At 42.1% G+C, this 19,217-nt stretch overlaps 1 protein-coding gene across 1 annotated transcript in view; it reads left to right on the plus strand.

The window, feature by feature from the left end:
• The window catches only part of LOC109559781 (uncharacterized), a 169,806-nt gene that overhangs the window by 47,556 nt on the left and 103,033 nt on the right, over positions 1-19,217 (plus strand). Inside the window, 1 exon segment of the mRNA XM_070794115.1 lies at positions 11,758-11,903. Coding sequence (XP_070650216.1) covers positions 11,795-11,903 — 109 coding nt within the window. The 5' untranslated portion in view covers positions 11,758-11,794.

Below are 19,217 nucleotides of genomic sequence, written 5' to 3' on the forward strand. Positions count from 1 at the left end.
TCACTCAACAAACCCTGTAGCTGCTACTCACTTCCTCCCTCCTATAACAGTGAAATCAGTCCCCCTGAGTGTGGGGTTGCAAGAGACCGCATTCCATTCCTTGGCCTCCTCCAAATCTTTTGAAAGTTCTCAAAACTGAAGAGCCAGGCTTCCTGCTTTCCTGCGATCCTCATAATTAGGACGAGTGCTTAATTGGCATGTTTGTTTCCTCCAAGGGGTGCCTGGCGGAGGCGCCTCACACGACAGAGGAGGCCGGGTCTGCTTTTGTTCTTAGCAGTACTGCGTGCCCATAGCAACAGCGAGCAAATCTGGTAAAGTTGAAAGAAAAAGTGCCCCAGAGTTTGCGTGAAGGTTGATTGCCCTGGAGAAATTGACGCAGTCATGCAGATGGGGATGATCTCCCTGGGTCCTGAAAACTGTGCTCGTCAACTCAACAAATCATACTGCGTCTCTTGTTTTCTTTAAGACGAGGAGTCCAGTCAAGAGGTCTGTGTAATGAAAGATGTTTGTGGAATCCATTTCTATTCTGCCCGAAGCCATCTGCTTTATGTCTAAAATAAACAGGGATGTTTTCAACCACTTTCCCCAGGCCAAGTCGCATTAGAGTTACTCTCTGCAGGGAAAGGTAAATTGACTGCCTTCCCAGCAATGAGCATTAGTACATTACATCTGCAGCAACAACACTTAACCTTCCCGGCTCGCCTTTCCTTTCTGTGTCTCTGCGATGGCCTGTGACAAATGGGCTGAGTGTTACATTTGTTAGAATTTAGTGCGTGTGGGGTCACTGGCCAGCACACATTACCTGGTGATTGAGGTGAAATGTAGGCAACAGGAAAAGTCATCCTCTGGGAAGCTGGGGACTGCCTAACCTTTGCCAGGCAGAGGGCCCTCGGGGTAGCAGCCATCCTGGGGCTTGCTTCCTTGCACACCATCCTGGGGGGTCTTGAGAGCTCTTAAAATCCTTCAGAGGTTCCTCATTGCCTATAAGATGAAATCTAGACACCGCCCCCAGACCGCTTGGAGGCCTGCGTGATCCTTGCACTCTCTGCACCCTTACCTTGGGCCACCTGCACAATGGCTCACATCACATAGGGTCACATAGCCAGTGTGTTCATCACCTTCCTTAAGTGGTGGTTTCTGAACCTTTGCAATGCTGGTCCCTGTGCCTGACACACTCTTTCATATCCTCCTTACTGGCTCAATCCCTGAGCCTTTCCTGCCCCAGTTTGAAGGTCTGCCCCAAAGAAGTGAGTGTATGAGTTTCCTGCGACTGCTATAACAAACTACCACATATTATTGGCTTAAAACAACACAATTTTATTTTCTTATAATTCAGGCGGTCAGAAGTCTGAAGTCAAGGTGTCGGCAAGGCTGCACTCCTTCTCGAAGCTCTAGGCAAGTCTCTGTTTCCTTGTGGGCCCGACGTGCACTGCTGGGCCACGGCCCCTCCCTCCATCTTAGTGCTAGCAGCAGAGCATCTTCTTGCCCCTTGATCACTGCTTTGGTCCTTACGTCTTTCCCTGTGTGACTGTCCTGTCTCCTTCTTATTAGGATCCTAATCATGTTAAAATTAGGCCCACCTTGGATAATCCAAGGTACCCTCCCCATTTCTGATCCTTAATTTAATAACACCTTCATAGTCTTCTCACCTGGCAAAGCCACAACTGATGACCATCAGGGCAGAGGAATGACCTTGGTGTCAGTGTGCAGGAGGCCCATATATCCCTGTTCATGGGATCCTGGCATCAGAGGTGGTACAACAGGGCAGGAACATCTTGTTTGATTTCAGCCTGAGTTGGGTAGACTGGGGTCTTGGAGAGGGGCCTTGGGTGCTTCTGGGAAGCTGGGAAGGTCAGCTTATATCCCTGGAAGGCATAGTCTTGACTGCTTTGGACAAGCAAAGAGAGGAAGTCACTATCTGAAAAGGACATTGCTACAGACTGGTTCCAAATAGAAAAAGGAGTACGTCAAGGCTGTATATTGTCACCCTGCTTATTTAACTTCTATGCAGAGTACATCATGAGAAACACTGGGCTGGAAGAAGCACAAGCTGGAATCAAGATTGCTGGGAGAAATATCAATAACCTCAGATATGCAGATGATACCACCTTTATGGCAGAAAGTGAAGAAGAACTAAAAAGCCTCTTGATGAAAGTGAAAGAGGAGAGTGAAAAAGTTGGCTTAAAGCTCAACATTCAGAAAACTAAGATCATGGCATCTGGTCCCATCACTTCATGGGAAATAGATGGGGAAACAGTGGAAACAGTGTCAGACTTTATTTTGGGGGCTCCAGAATCACTACAGATGGTTATTGCAGCCATGAAATTAAAAGACACTTACTCCTTGGAAGGAAAGTTATGACCAACCTAGATAGCATATTCAAAAGCAGAGACATTACGTTGCCAACAAAGGTCCGTCTAGTCAAGGCTATGGTTTTTCCAGTAGTCATGTATGGATGTGAGAGTTGGACTGTGAAGAAAGCTGAGTGCCGAAGAATTGATGCTTTTGAACTGTGGTGTTGGGGAAGACTCTTGAGAGTCCTTGGACTTCAAGGAGATCCAACCAGTCCATTCTAAAGGAGATCAGTCCTTGTGTTCTTTGGAAGGAATGATGCTGAAGCTGAAACTCCAGTACTTTGGCCACCTCATGCAAAGAGTTGACTCATCGGAAAAGACCCTGATGCTGGGAGGGATTGGGGGCAGGAGGAGAAGGGGACGACAGAGGATGAAATGTCTGGGGATGGCATCACTGACTTGATGGACACGAGTTTGAGTGAACTCCAGGAGTTGGTGATGGACAGGGAGGCCTGGTGTGTTGCAATTCATGGGGTCGCAAAGAGTCAGACATGACTGAGTGACTGAACTGGGCTGAACTGGTCAGAAACAGTCCTTAATTCTCTCATTCATGCCACCACACACATTCCTGAGCACCTGTGTGCCAGCACTCTGCAGGAGTTATAGGGCCTAGATGAATAAGAAACTTCCCTGTAGGAGTTCACCTTCTACTTGAGGAACAGCAACCTGGAAACAAAACAATGACAGGTCTGTGGTCCGATGAAAGAAGAAAGTGATAAATGTGTAATATGTAACAGGTACAGTTAGTACAGTGGGAGAGGGAGGCACTGGGTAGAGACTAAGAAGAAAGCCTTGAAGACAGGACCAAGGTTGGTGTTTCAGACGGTTGGAAGAGTATTTGCACAAGTGAGGAGAAAGGAGTATCGTATTGTATCTGAGGAAACAATGAGAGGCTATTGGGCTTCCTAGGTGGTACAGTGGTAAAGAATCCACTTAATGCAAGAGACACAAGAGAGATGGCTTCAATCCCTCGTTTGGCAAGATCCCTTGAAGAAGGGCCTGGCAACCCACTCCAGTGTTCTTGATGGGATAATCCCATAGACAGAGGAACCTGGCAGGCTACAGTCCATGGGGTCGGACAAAGCGTGGGACACGACTGAGCACACAGCACGATGAGACACTGTTGGGATGACTGTACAGTAGCAGGCAGGATCCAAAGGTGGAATCTGTTTGCCTTGCCTCCAGGTTAATGATAAATTCCAAGAAGACCGTGTGCCGCTTTCTCTACTTGTTAAACCCTTCAGCTGCAATTACTGCTCATTCTGTGGACCTCCCACTAAATGCTTCTTGATGAGAAGCGTTTCCCAGTAGCAAAAGTCCCCCACACTTGCTTCATCTCACTGGATACTCACTGGACATGATAGAACAGATGAGTCACTTTTTTTCCCTCTCTTTTTAATTCTGTTTTATAGATGAGTCATTTATGGCGTACATCCAGCTTTTGAGATGTGCTCAAATTTGAGCCGGGTTTATTCTCTGGTGGACCCCAGGAGGGAGTCCGTCTCAGACCTGTCACTGTATTCCTCTGGGTTTGGGCTTGGGAGGGTGTTTAGTTGAAGCCAGCTGGAGAGTACAAATGATGCAACGATGCAGGTGCACTGACTTTGTTCCTGAGCCTGGCAGTGTATGCCCACTGCACCCTCCCGCCTGAGGCACGGTGAAGACAGGGCAAGTCGCTCTCAGAGCAGCGTGGTTCCAGGTGCCCATGCGAGGAGAGAAAAGACAGACAGACACTTGCTACATATGATTTATTCTCCTTCCCAACATGGCACTGCATCACATTGATGCTGCCATTCAAACTAATGTTCTAATTTACAGTTTCTGGGGACTTTGGGAAAATGCATCAAAACCCCAGGTTACCTGAGATGCTGCAGTTAGATGTTTTAAGGGCTCTAAAAACATGATATTTTGTCAAAATAAAATAGAATTTTGAAAGGCCTCCTAACAATTGTTTAAAAAAAAAACAAGACAAACAAACAAAAAAACAAAACCAGCCATCCTCTTCAGCTATACTCATCACAAGGCTGCTCCTGTGAGTAGCTCAGCACACTCTGCAAATACTCTCTCATTAAAGATCCGCCCTCCCCTGGAAAAAGCCAGGGGCAGCAGTTCTCACACGCAGGCTACTTTCTTCTCACATAGCAGGGGATGTCCCTGCTGCCTCAAAGGAAGTGAGAAGCAAACCACAGCCTGCCTCAGTTGAGACTTTTTTTATCTTCACACCACTGTAGCTCAGAATACTCCCAGGACAACTTCTCTTTGTACCTGAGAAGGTGTTTAAGCCTTCCCAGTAATAGGACATGGGTCCACTGGCCAGCTGGCCGGTGCCCTTTCAGTCTCCACCCAGGCCTCCTCTGGGCCAGGCTCTGTGCTGGAAGTTGAGATCAAAAATGAAGAAAACACCACTCCTTCTCTTAAGGGGCTTACTCTCTGGTTGGGAAGACAGACATAAGAATAGGTTTTTCCAAAAAATGTGGTATGTGACTTACTAAAGGTGAGCAGAGATCAGTTAGCCTAGGCGTCAGAAAAGCCATTGTGGCAGATGCTGTGAATTAACTAATCCTATTCCCAACTCCCTTTTCCCTACTGCTTCCAAACTGGAGGCTACAAAGCTAAAGACTTGCTCTTCCAGCTTCTCTTGCCTAGAGTGGCCACTGGACCTATGGCCATGAGGCAGAAGCAAAATCTACAGAAAAGTTCTTTTAAAACTTTTGTATTCTTGCTTAAGAGGGGCATCTAGTCTGTATAGCTCTTTGCTCCTTCTTCCTGGCTTGATTATAGTCATGATGGATGTGGCTACAGCAGCAATCTTGATGACCTCTTGCGACCACGAGGGAAAAGTGAGCAAACTGTAGGTCATTGTTGAGCCAGTGATCCAGTGCCAGCTGCTGCCTACTTCTAGATATTTCATCATGTGGAAAACAGATAAACCTTTATTTGTTTAAGTCGTTGAGATTAGCTTCTGGAACTTGCAGCCAAATACCTCCCTAACTGATAACAAACACCTAGCAGGCAATCAGGACATAATGATTGAAGTCACATACATAATATCATCACCTGAGTTGGGTCTTAACAGATTGGGATGTGCTGTGAGTATTCCAGTTGGAAGAAACTAAAGTAGCATATACTGGGTTGGCCAGAAACTTTAAGATGTTATGGAAAACCCAAACAAACTTGTTAGCCAACCCAAAATCAAAGCACTTGAAGGTGAAGCAGGAGGCCATGAGGAGCTCACAGAGAAACCACTGAGAAGAAGTTTGTCACAGCCAGACTATAAAGTGTGAAGCAAGTAGTAGTTGGATACAGCTGGTACAAGCAGCAGCAAGGGCCAGATTAAAACAGTTTCCTCCAGTACAGAGAGGAACCAGGTTCCAGTAACCAAGGACTATCCATGTTACCCTTTTAACTGCAGAATTACAGCCAAGGCCAACATAGCAAGAGGAGTAAGGAAGAAGTAAATGCATCCCTCTTGTTGGTCATTCTAATAGTTACCTGTTGCTGCATAACGAATTACCCCCAAACACAGCAGCTTAAAATGTCACACATTTATCATCTCACAGTTTCTGTGAGTCAGGAATCTAGAGGCGGCTCCACTGAATTGGGGTGTCTGGTTCAGAGTCTCTTACAGGGTTGCAGTCAAGGTGTTTGTGGGGCTGTGGTCTCACCCATTCTCTCCCATGGTTGTTAACAGGACTCAGTTTCTCGCAGGCTGTCATCACCAGAGGACTTTCAATTCTTTGCCCTATGGGTCTCTCCATGAGGCAGCTCACAACATAGTCGCCAAATTCTTCAGACTGAGCAAAAGAGAAATTGAAAGAGGTGAAGAAGAGGGAAGCCAGAGACTTTGTAACCTTCTCTGAGAAGCGGAATCCTCTAGTGAGGAGTCTAGTGGAATCTTCACTAGAAGCAAGTCTGTAGGTCCTGTCCACATTCAACGAGAGGGGTCTACAGGTAAATACCAGGAAGTGAGGGTCACAAGGAGCCTTTTTGAAAGCTGCCAAGAAAAACCCAAGTAAGACGGTAGGCACTGAGAGAGGGCATCAGAGGGCAGATAGACTGAAACCACAATCACAGACAGCTAGCCAATCACATGGACCACAGCCTTGTTTAACTCAGTGAAACTAAGCCGTGCTGTGTGGGGCCACCCAAGACGGATGGGTCATGGTCGAGAGGTCTGACAGAATGTGGCCCACTGGAGAAGGGAATGGCAAACCACTTCAGTATTCTTGCCTTGAGAACCCCATGAACAGTATGAAAAGGCAAAAAGATAGGACACTGAAAGATGAACTCCCCAGGTCGGTAGGTCCCCAATATGCTACTGGAGATCAGTGGAGAAATAACTCCAGAAAGAATAAAGGGATGGAGCCAAAGCAAGAACAACACCCAGTTGTGGATGGGACTGGTGATAGAAGCCAGGTTTGATGCTGTAAAGAGCAATATTGCATAGGAACCTGGAATGTTAGGTCATGAATCAAGGCAAATTGGAAGTGGTCAAACAGGAGATGGCAAGAGTGAACATCAACATTCTAGGAATCGGTGAACTAAAATGGACTGGAATGGGTGAATTTAACTCAGATGACCATTATATCTACTACTGCAGGCAGGAATCCCTTAGAAGAAATGGAGTAGCCATCATGGTCAACAAAAGAGTCTGAAATGCAGTACTTGGATGCAATCTCAAAAACCACAGAATGATCTCTATTCATTTCCAAGGCAAACTATTCAATATCACAGTAATCCAAGTCTATGCCCCAGTCAGTAATGCTGAAGAAGCTGAACCTGAAAAATTGTATGAAGACCTACAAGAACTTCTAGAACTAACACCCAAAAAAGATGTCCTTTTCATTATAGGGGACTGGAATGCAAAAGAAGGAAGTCAAGAAACACCTGGAGTAACAGGCAAATTTGGCCTTGGAGTACAGAATGAAGCAGGGCAAAGGGTAATAGAGTTTTGCCAAGAGAACACACTGGTCATAGCAAACACCCTCTTCCAACAACACAAGAGAAGACTCTAAACATGGACGTCACCAGATGGTCAACACCGAAATCAGATTGATTATATTCTTTGCAGCCAAAGATGGAGAAGCTCTATACAGTCAGCAAAAACAAGACCGGGAGCTGACTGTGGCTCAGATCATGAACTCCTTATTGCCAAATTCAGACTGAAATTGAAGAAAGTGGAGAAATCCACTAGACCATTCAGATATGATCTAAATCAAATTCCTTATGATTATACAGTGGAAGTGAGAAATAGATTTAAGGGACTAGATCTGATAGACAGAGTGCCTGATGAACCATGGATGGAGGTTCATGACATTGTACAGGAGACAGGAATTAAGGAAGTGGTTGACCACTTCCCCAAGAAAAGAAATGCAAAAAAGCAAAATGGTTGTCTGAAGAGGCCTTAAAAATAGCTGTGAAAAGAAGGGAAGCAAAAAGCAAAGGAGAAAAGGAAAGATATACCCATTTGAATGCAGAGTTCCAAAGAATAGCAAGGGGAGATAAGAAAGCCTTCCTCAGCAATCAGTGCAAAGAAATAGAGGAAAACAACAGAATGGGAAAGACTAGAGATCTCTTCAGAGAAGGCAATGGCAACCCACTCCAGTACTCTTGCCTGGAAAATCCCATGGGTGGAGGAGCCTGATAGGCTGCAGTCCATGCGGTCATGAAGAGTCGGACATGACTGAGCGACTTCACTTTCACTTTCATTCACTGGAGAAGAAAATGGCAACCCACTCCAGTGTTGTTGCCTGGAGAATCCCATGGAGAGAGGAGCCTAGTGGGCTGCCGTCTATGGGGTCGCACAGAATCTGGACACGGCTGAAGCGACTTAGCAGCAGCAGCAGCAGAGATCTCTTCAAGAAAATTAGAGATACCAAGGGAATATTTCATGCAAAGATGGGCTCAATAAAGGACAGAAATGGTAGGGACCTAACAGAAGCAAAAGATATGAATAAGAGGTGGCAAGAATACACAGAAGAACTGTACAAAAAAGAGCTTCACAACCAAGATAATCAGGATGGTGTGATCACTGACCTAGAGCCAGACATCTGGAATGTGAAGTCAAGTGGGCCTTAGGAAGCATCACTACGAACAAAGCTAGTGGAGGTGATGGAATTCCAGTTGAGCTATTTCAAATCCTGAAAGATGATGCTGTGAAAGTGCTGCACTCAATATGCCAGCAAATTTGGAAAACTCAGCAGTGGCCACAGGACTGGAAAAGGTCAGTTTTCATTCAAAGCCCAAAGAAAGGCAATGCCAAAGAATGCTCTAACTACTGCACAATTGCATTCATCTCACACGCTAGTAAAGTAATGCTCAAAATTCTCCAAGCCAGGCTTCAGTAATACGTGAACCGTGAACTTCCTGATGTTCAAGCTGGTTTTAGAAAAGGCAGAGGAACCAGAGATCAAATTGCCAACATCCACTGGATCATGGAAAAAGCAAGAGAGTTCCAGAAAAACATCTATTTCTGCTTTATTGACTATGCCAAAGCCTTTGACTGTGTGGATCACAATAAACTGTGGAAAATTCTGAAAGAGATGGGAATCCCAGACCATCTGACCTGACTCTTGAGAAACCTGTATGCAGGTCAGGAAGCAACAGTTAGAACTGGACATGGAACAGCAGACTGGTTCCAAATAGGAAAAGGAGTACGTCAAGGCTGTATATTGTCACCCTGCTTATTTAACTTCTATGCAGAGTACATCATGAGAAACGCTGGGCTGGAGTAAGCACAAGCTGGAATCAAGATTGCCAGGAGAAATATCAATCACCTCAGATATGCAGATGACACCACCCTTATGGCAGAAAGTGAAGAAGAACTAAAGAGCCTCTTGATGAAAGTGAAAGAGGAGAGTGAAAAAGTTGGCTTAAAGCTCAACATTCAGAAAACGAAGATCATGGCATCTGGTCCCATCACTTCATGGCAAATAGATGGGGAAACAGTGGAAGCAGTGGCTGACTTTATTTTTCTGGGCTCCAAAATCACTGTGGGTGGTGATTGCAGTCATGAAATTAAAAGACATTTACTCCTTGGAAGGAAAGTTATGACCAACCTAGACAGCATATTGAAAAGCAAAGATATTACTTTTTCAACAAAGGTCTGTCTAGTCAAAGCTGTGGTTTTTCCAGTAGTCATGTATGGATGTCAGTGTTGGACTATAAAGAAAGCTGAGCACTAAAGAATTGATGCATTTGACCTGTGGTGTTGGAAAAGACTCTTGAGAGTCCCTTGGACTGCAAGGAGATCCAACCAGTCCATCCTAAAGGAGATCAGTCCTGGGTGTTCATTAGTAGGACTGATGTTGAAGCTGAGACTCCAATACTTTGGCCACCTGTTGTGAAGAGCTGACTCATTTGAAAAGACCCTGATGCTGGGAAAGATTGAAAGCAGGAGGAGAAGGGGATGACAGAGGATGAGATGGTTGGATGGCATCACTGACTCAATGTACATGATGAGTTTGAGTGGACTTTGGGAGTTGGTGATGGACAGGGAGTCCTGGCGTGCTGTGGTTCATGGGGTTACAAAGAGTCGGACACGACTGAGCGACTGAACTGAACTGAATCACAAACATACTGCCACCACCTTTCCCCTTCCCTTCCTCCATCGTGTGGTCAACAGCAACATCCTTTTTATCATTGCATCATCATCATCACAGTGACAGTGGTTATTTATTAAATGCTTCCTGTGCACCCAGACATTTTCCATCCATAGTTCATTTATCCTTACAACAACCCTGTAAGTGTAAGTAATAATGTCCCCATTATTACTGACATATTACTCCATATGTCTGCATATGGAGAATCTAAGGCTTGAAAGGGACTGTGATTTGCACTAGGTCACATAGCCAGTAAGAGGCAGAACTAGGATTCAAACTAAGGCCTGAACTCCAGTTGAGCACTTCACCAACACTGTAGGAGGCAGTGCCTCAGAGTTAAGAGAGCCCTGTCTGCCAGCCTGTCCTGGAGCCCAGGCTGTTTTCTGCTTTACTTTAACCTTAAACTTCAACCTCTTTACCTTAACCTTACTTTAACCAACTTTCCCCAGTGCTGAAAGCTACAGAGTGAGGGGACAAATGGCTTAGCCTGCCCACCTCAGAATGCTAGGACTCCAGATAAAGGACAATGGGTGAAATCAGAAAAGATCTATAGATTAGATAATACTACTGTAGCTTGCTGCTGCTGCAAAGTCGCTCAGTCATGTCCGACTCTTAGCGACCCCATGGACTGGAGCCTACCAGGCTCCTCCGTCCATGGGATAATTTATAGTAAATTAATAGTACTTAATTTTCTGATTTTAATCATTTCTCTGCAGTTATATAAGAAAATGTCTTTTCTCTTAGAAAATATATACTGAAATATTTAGAGGTAAAGAGATATTATGTCTGCAACTTATTTTCAGACATTTCAGAAAAAAAATTATTTATAGGTATATACATGTATGCATGTGTATATGGAGAGAGAGAATAAATGATATATAGCAAGTGTGCTAAGATGTTAACATTTAGGGATTCTGTGCATAGGAATTCTTTGTAAAAATTTTGCAGCTTTTTTTGGTAAGTCTGAAATTATTTTAAAATAAGTTTTTAAAAAGTACCACTCCTCTGCTCTGGGGCATTGTGACTTCTATTTGGACTATCAGAGGTGGCATTTGGAGCATCTTACATACTCCTTTTGACCCTAAAGTGAAAGTGAAAGTGAAAGTGAAGTCGTGTCCGAGTCTTTGAGACCCAGTGGACTGTAGCCCACCAGGCTCCTCTGTCCATGGGATTCTCCAGGCAAGAATACTGGAGTGGGTTGCCATTTCCTTCTCCAGGGGATCTTCCTGACCCAGGGATTGAACCCGGGTCTCCCGCATTGCAGGCAGACATTTTAACCTCTGAGCCACCAGGGAAGCCCCTGGTGACCCTAAGGTGACCCTCAAAGCACAGGAAGAGTATAGAGGTTACAAGAAAACATGGTTTCTAGGTCAGGCTGCCTGGGTTCCAGTCTTGACCTTGCAGCTTCTAAGCTCCTATAAGTAACCACTCAGGATTAACTTGGAAGGATTTATTGAGATAAGGGATATACTTTGGCTCAGTTCCTGACCATGGTAAGCCTCCTGTAAATGTTGTTATTCTTGCCTCCTCAGTCATCTTACAAGTAAGAAATAATGGCCTGTATGTGGTTCAGAGACACTGATTTGGACAGTTGTCTTTTCCTTTTGTAATCTACAAAAACTTTTTGTTTATATCTGATAAGGCCATTATCCTACATAACCACAACAGATGATCATAAAAATCAAGAAATCCACATTAACTGTAATTTTTAGATGCCATTAAAGTTTCATAGTTATCTCAGCAATTGTACACTTGTCTTGGTGCCAACTCTCTGACTTGAGTTTTTGTCCCAATGAAGGCAGGGTGGCTGCAGCATCGGGTGTGGATGTGTCTGACAGGATGAAGAGCCGAATCCCTGTGGTGCTCCTGGCCTGTGGCTCCTTCAACCCCATCACCAACATGCATCTGCGCTTGTTTGAGGTGGCCAGAGACCACCTTCACCAAACAGGTCAGTCAAGGGGCCCAGGCCTACGGGAGGAATTGGTGAGTTGGGCTTTTGGGGGCTTTGCTGGCTGCTATCATCATCCCCATTATTAAAGCTGCTTATAGCATAAGTGGTGACATACATTTCTTCCATCATATTCAGAGGGCTAACACTCCTTAGCTATACGATGTATGTAAGTCATACCCCTGGCCATAGAGTTGAAATGCTTCTCAGGATCCACTATCCCCCTGTCCACTTCATGTTGACCATGAATGCTAAAAAGACACTGGGCCTGTTATAGAACCTGTGTCTCAATCAGGGGATCCTTCCTTGTGCCCCAGGAAGCATTTACCCAAACAGCCAGATGAATACATAGCACATGCCTTTGAGAACTCCTGCTACTACTCTTCAGTGGGTAAGCAAATATTCTATAATGGGGATTTTGACATTTTCTCCTTCGAAAGAATAGATCTTAGACAATTACAAATTAAGTCTTGTATATAGGGCATTTCTAATACAGATGGCATGGCTTTGCCAGAAATATCTAATCAGCTGGAAATGTTTAATCTGGGAATGTTTCATCTCTTTGACTTTCCATTTCATTATTAAAAGAGTAAAATGGCATTTGGGATCTGCTTGATTATTTCTAAAGACTGTAAGTCATTTATTTGTTGATATCAAATACATATGAAAGTTTTATTTATTATGTGTTTATGTCTGTCTTATGTCTGGAGGAGGAAATGGCAACCTGCTCCAGAATTCTTGCCTGAAAAATCCTATGGACAGAGGAGCCTGGGAGGCTACAGTCCATGGGGTCACAAAGAGCTGGATATGACTGAGCAAGAGCACAATATCTTATGTATTCATATATGTGTTTTGTATTTTTGCATTGCTCAAAAATGTTTGTCTTTAAGGGCCATGTTTTTAATACCAAAATCAATTTCTGTTTACTTTCAATATAGAAAAAAAATTTGAGTAACATGTAAACCATTTCTTCAAAGAAATTGCATACAAATGTTAATTTATTTTAAAAAATCATTGTTTATAAGATATTTTTAATTATTCACAAAGTGAAATAGATATTTATTCTTAGTAAATGAATAGCTGTTACATAGGAATAAAAATTCAAACAATCCACTTGAAACTGGTCAGTAAACATTAGTAAGCCATATGCAAAGAAGAATATAACTGGACAATAAACTTGAGAAAAATTTCTCAACTATGATTGCTAATAATTAATGAAATGCAAATAAAAGTGTAAGCATCACAAGATAATAAGCACCATGTGGGCAGCTACTATGACTGCTTGAACACTACACAATTGCCACCATCTGTCACTAGGCTTATAGTTGGTGCTCAATAAATATCTGTTGTGGGACTTCCCTGGCAGTCCAGTGGTTGACTTCACACTTCTGCTGCAGAGGGCACAGGTTCAGTACCTGGTCTGGGAACTATCCACATGCTGCATAGTGCAGCCAAAAAAAGTTTTTAATTAGAAAAATAAGTGTCTATTTTAGGAGTAAATAGTGTGAGATTGACAGAGATTAAAGGCTGTCAAATTCAGTGTTGGCAGGAGAGGGAGGGAAACAAACACTCCCATGTATTGGTAGTGATGGGAAATGATAAAACATTTTTGGAGGGCAGTTTGGTTTTCTGTGGAAAAAAATAATTGAAATCTATACTCACATCCATAATGAGGAGAAAAATCAACCAATGAAAATTGAACCAGAACTGATGCAGATGTTAGAATTAGCAGACAAGGATCTTAAAATTTACTATAGTTACATATGTTAAAAAATTAAGTAGAGACATGGAAAATATAAAAAAGACTCAAATATCTAGAGATTAAAACTACAGTATGTGAGATAAAAATTAAACTGGTTAGGATTAACAACAGAGTAAACATTGCAGAAGAAAAATTAGTAAACGTGAAGATAAAACTATCCATCCAAACTGGAACAATTCAAAATGAAACATAAAGAGAAAAAAGAATTTTTAAAAAGAAAGAAAAGAGTACAAGATAATTTAAATCATCCTAATATACTTGTAGTTGAACTAGTTCAATAGAAGGGAAAAAACAGGAAGAACAGAAAAATATTTGAAGAAGTAATCACTGGAATGTTTTCAAATTTGATGAAAGCAGATTTCATGAAGTAGCTCAACAAACCGCAAGCACAAGAAACATGAAGAAAACAACACCAGGGTATATAATAATCAAATTTCTCAAAACAGATAATAAAGAGAAAACCTTAAAGGCAGCTGATGCTACTGCTAAGTTGCTTAGTCGCTTCAGTCATGTACGACTCTGTGTGACCCCACAGATGGCAGCCCACCAGGCTCCCCCTATCGTGGGATTCTCCAGGCAAGAACACTGAAGTGGGTTGCCATTTCCTTCTCCAATGCATGAAAGTGAAAAGTGAAAGTGAAGTCGCTCAGTCGTGTCCAACCCTCAGTAACCCCATGGACTGCAGCCTACCAGGCTCCTCCGTCCATGGGATTTTCCAGGCAAGAGTCCTGGAGTGGCAGCTACAGAAGAACAAATAAAGAAGATAGTAAATTTCTTGCTTCTGAATTCAGCATAAGGGAGTTCAGTGGAAAAGATCTTTAAAGTACTGAAAGAAAAAAACCTGTCAATCTAGGATTCTCTATCTGGCAAAAATATCTTTCAAAACAAAAACAAAGTAAAGACATTTTCAAATCTATAGAATCTGGATGATGTCACCACCAGCAAACCTGGACCATGAGAGATACCAAAGTCCTTTAGGCAGAAGGAAGATGATACCAAATGGAAAAATGGACCCCCACAAAGGAATACAGAGCATTGATAACTACATGGGCAATTATATAAGTTGTTTATTATTTAAATTTCTTTAAAAGATAATTGACCACTTAAACAAAAATAACAATGTATTATGGAGTTTATAACATGTAGAAGTAAAATTTATGACAACAGTATCAAAAAAAAACTGGGAGGGGAGTAATAGAAGAATACTATTGTAAGGTTTCTATTCTATACATGAAGTGGTATAATATCACTTACAGGTAGACTGAAATAAGGTAAAGATACATATTATAAACCCTAATGCAACCACTAAAAAAAGGCAAACAGTTTTAACTCATAAGGATTCAAAGGAGATAAAATATAATCAGAATATACTTTGATTAAGAATATACATCATAATCTAAGAAGAATGAAAACTGACATTTTCCAGTCCTGTGGCCACTGCTGAGTTTTCCAAATTTGCTGGCATATTGAGTGCAGCACTTTCACAGCATCATCTTTCAGGATTTGAAATAGCTCAACTGGAATTCCATCACTTCCACTAGCTTTGTTCGTAGTGATGCTTCCTAAGGCCCACTTGACTTCACATTCCAGGATGTCTGGCTTTAGGTGAGTGATCCCACCATCATGATTATCTGGGTCATGAAGATCTTTTTTGTATAAATTCATCTGTGTAGTCTTGCCATCTCTTCTTCAGCAGAGATCTCTTCAAGAAAATTAGAGATACCAAGGGAACATTTCATGCAAAGATGGGCTCAATAAAGGACAGAAATGGTAGGGACCTAACAGAAGCAGAAGATATGAAGAAGAGGCAAGAATACTGAAGTGGGTTGCCATTCCCAATAGCATAGAAAAAATAAATAGAGATAAATCCAGCAAAAGTGTACAAGACCTATATGCTAAAAGTGACAAAACATTGTTGAGCTAAAGACAACCTTATTAAAATAGAGAGACATGCCTTGTTTTGTGGGTTGGAAAACTCAACAGTGTTAAAATTTCAATTTTCTCCAAATTTACCTATAGATTCAACTCAACCCCAGTAAGCTTTTCTTGGTAAAAAATGATAAGATAATTGTAAAATTAATATGGAAATGCACCAAAATAATTTTTAAAAAGAATAACAAAGTTGGGAGATTAAATTACTGGATTTTAAGACTAATTATAAAGTTACAGTACTTGTTACAGTGTGGTATTGGTGTGAAAATAATTAAATAGATTGATGTTACAGAATAGAAAACACCAAATTTTTCTCCCCACTGACATAGACAATTGATTTTTTGACAAAATTGCAAAGGACAATGCAGAAGAGAAAGAATAATCTTTTCAAAAGTTGTTCAATCACTAAGTTGTGTCCGATTCTCTGTGACCACATAGACTGCAGTATGCCAGCCTTCCCTGTCCTTCACTATCTCCCTGAGCTTGCTCAAATTCATGTCCATTGAGTCAGTGATGCCATCCAACCATCTCATCCTCTGTCACCCCCTTCTCTTGCCCTCAATATTTCCCAGCATCAGAGTCTTTTCCAATAAGTCAGCTCTTTGCATCAGCTGGCCAGAGTATTGGAGCTCAGCTTCAGCATCAGTCCTTCCAATAAATATTCAGGGTTAATTTCCTTCAGGACTGACTGGTTTGATCTCCTTGCTATCCAAGGGACTCTCAAGAGTCTTCTCCAGCACCACAGTTCAAAAGTATCATTGTTCAGTGCTCAGCCTTCTTTATGATCCCACTCTTATATCTATACATGACTACTGGAAAAAACATAGCTTTGACTATAGGGACCTTTCTTGGCAAAACACTGTGTAGGCTTGTCATAGCTGTTCTTCCAAGGAGCAAGAACACCTTTAATTTCGTGGCTGCAGTCACCATCCACATTGATTTTGGAGCCTAAGGAAGTCTGCCACCATTTCCACTTTTTCCCCATCTATTTGCCATGAAGTGATAGGACCAGATGCCATGATCTTTGTTTTTTGAATGTTGGGTTTTAAGCCAGGTTTTTCACTCTCCTCTTTCACCTTCACCAATAGGTCTGGAACTACTGAATATTCATCTGTCACCCTCGCCCCAGAGAAAACACTCAACCCAAACCCTGTACCATATACAAAAGCTAACTCAAAATGGATCATAAACTTTAATGTAAAAACCTAAAACTAGAAGAAAACATAGACAATCTTTGTGACCTTATGTTCAATAAAAATTTTTTTAAATAAGACACTACCAAAAGCATGACCCAAAACAGGGAAGTGGGCGGGAGACGAATTAGACTAACCTGAACCCTATTATTTAAGGTATTAATAGGTAGAGGGGCCTCACATAGAACCTCAAGCATCTTTTTGCCTTTATTCTCAATCATTCCTCCATAGAAAGTACCCAGTCATTATTGAAAATCCAGAATGGATTCTGCTGGCTGTGTCTTTGCGTGTTACCCAGCAGGTTGACATCTTTCAACATTATTCAGATACCTACTGTGTCTTCTTCACGCCAGGCACTGTTGCTAGAAATAGAATTGATTAAATTGCATCTCCTGCCCAAACTGGATACACAGCATAAGTGATGAGAAATACATGACTGTGGCACTCGGTGCAGAGGAGAGATGTCTCCCACCTGAGGGTTGGAGAAAGCTTTTTGGAAGAGGTGACACCAAAGGCTTAAAGAACATAAGAGACTTAGCCAAGCGCTGTTTAGAGGGCACTGTCTGCAGAGAAAGCAGCACAGGTAAAATGTGGAGGTGGAAGAGAATCTCGTTCCAGCACGTGGGAGGGAGATGAGGCTGGTAGGGAGGACCAGGTCTTGGTGTGTGGTGTGAATTTCTTCTCTGCACAGCTTGGCTTCAGTTTCCCTGACCCACAGCCCCAGTTGCTGGCTGCAGCCTCCCACAGCCAGCAGAACTGTGCACCAAGTCTTCACCCAACCCTTTGTCTCTCCTGGGACAAATATTTAAACAGAGCCTTTTCTCTCAATCAGAATCAGCTCACAATTAAGGTTGGATGAAAATCTGGCCTCACAGCTGACTTTCTTTTTTCATGAAGAAAATGAAATCTCCCTTCTGTTGGTGCATTTTCACTGAAACAACTCACAATTTTAATTCGATATTGTGTGCATATAAATTGAACTAAACAAGCTACAGTAATTTATGTAGTACCTTTAAGTAGAAACTAATAGTGTCTTCCTAGTTTGCTGCAGTAGCTCTAATGACTTTGTTGTTTTGAGCTCTTTCCCCTTTGCCAAGCACCTTTTCTTAGTACCACAACTGTCCTTCCTTTTTTTTCTCCCAAAGCAACAACAAAACCTTAAAAACTGACAGAAACACTATATCAAAAACTTTTTAACTGTCTTTAGTCCTATAATAATACACCCCTTTATAGTGAAAAAAAAAATTATACATTGGATGAAAACTAGACCTGAAGGTTTTCATTGCTAATACCCTGACAAAGTCATACATGCTCAAAGGAAGAAATGATGAACCAGATATTTTTTTTTATATTCTTTACTTGAAAGAATGTTCAAGAATATGACAAAGGCTGGTAGGAATGTGTGATTTCTGTGTTTTGTAGTGTTGTCTCCTAGCCATGGTGCTTTCTTGCCTTATACTAGGTGCTGCATGGGGACTTCTCCAAGAAGATTCTCAAACCTTTGATGGATGAATTTGTGTGGTAGCTGTGGGTGGTTTATAAAAAGTTCATTTGGGAGTTTTATTCTTGTTTTGCTGATTTTTGACAGAAATAATTCAGCCCTACCTATGACTAGTCAATAGCATCAGGCATACCTAAAGCTTTCATTGAATATATTAAGAATTTGAGTCCCCATTTCTCTTAAGATGTTAGATGTATTCCCAGTTGTAAGAAGCTGTTTTCCCAGCATGTAGTCACAGACTTACAAATGCATGTTGAATTAAATTTAAATCTTGTTTTCTGTTACTTAGTTTGTTATTTCTAGTCAACACGATTTGGCCGTTGGCCTATATGTGAGTAACAGCCCACTTGTACTTCTTTTTTAAAATCATATTTTCTTTCTGTTTCATTAATACTTATTCATTCCATGACTATTTAGTACCTGTTCATTTTACATGTTTAACAAACACACATCATCCTTACTATTTGTTGGGTAGTATTCTGAATGCATTACATTTAAACAAAGATCACTGAATCTTCATAACAGCCCTATGAGGTGAGTGCTGTCACTCTCCCTGTTTAACAGATGGGGAAGCTGAGGCTCAGAGAATTTGAGTGACTTGCCTGACATCATACACAGGGTAGAGACAGTCTCCCCAGAGTCTATGCTTGTAGACCACATCATGTTGTCTCCATTTACTCAACAAGCTTCTTGAGCACATGTCTTGCTGGGAACTGTGCTAGAAGCAGAGATAACAAGAGTGGACCCTGTGCCCCTAGGGGAGTGCCTCGGTCAGTTTAGGCTGCTATAAGCAAAAATGCCATGACTGGGTGGCTTGTAAACAAGAGAAATTTACTTCTCACAGTCTGCAGGCTGGAAATCTGAGATCAGGGTGCCAGCATGATCGGGTTCTGCTGAGAGTCCTCTTCAAAATTGCAGACTCCAAC

Source organism: Bos indicus, chromosome 1 (assembly GCF_029378745.1).
Source record: "Bos indicus isolate NIAB-ARS_2022 breed Sahiwal x Tharparkar chromosome 1, NIAB-ARS_B.indTharparkar_mat_pri_1.0, whole genome shotgun sequence".
NCBI classification, from domain to species: Eukaryota; Metazoa; Chordata; class Mammalia; order Artiodactyla; family Bovidae; genus Bos; species Bos indicus.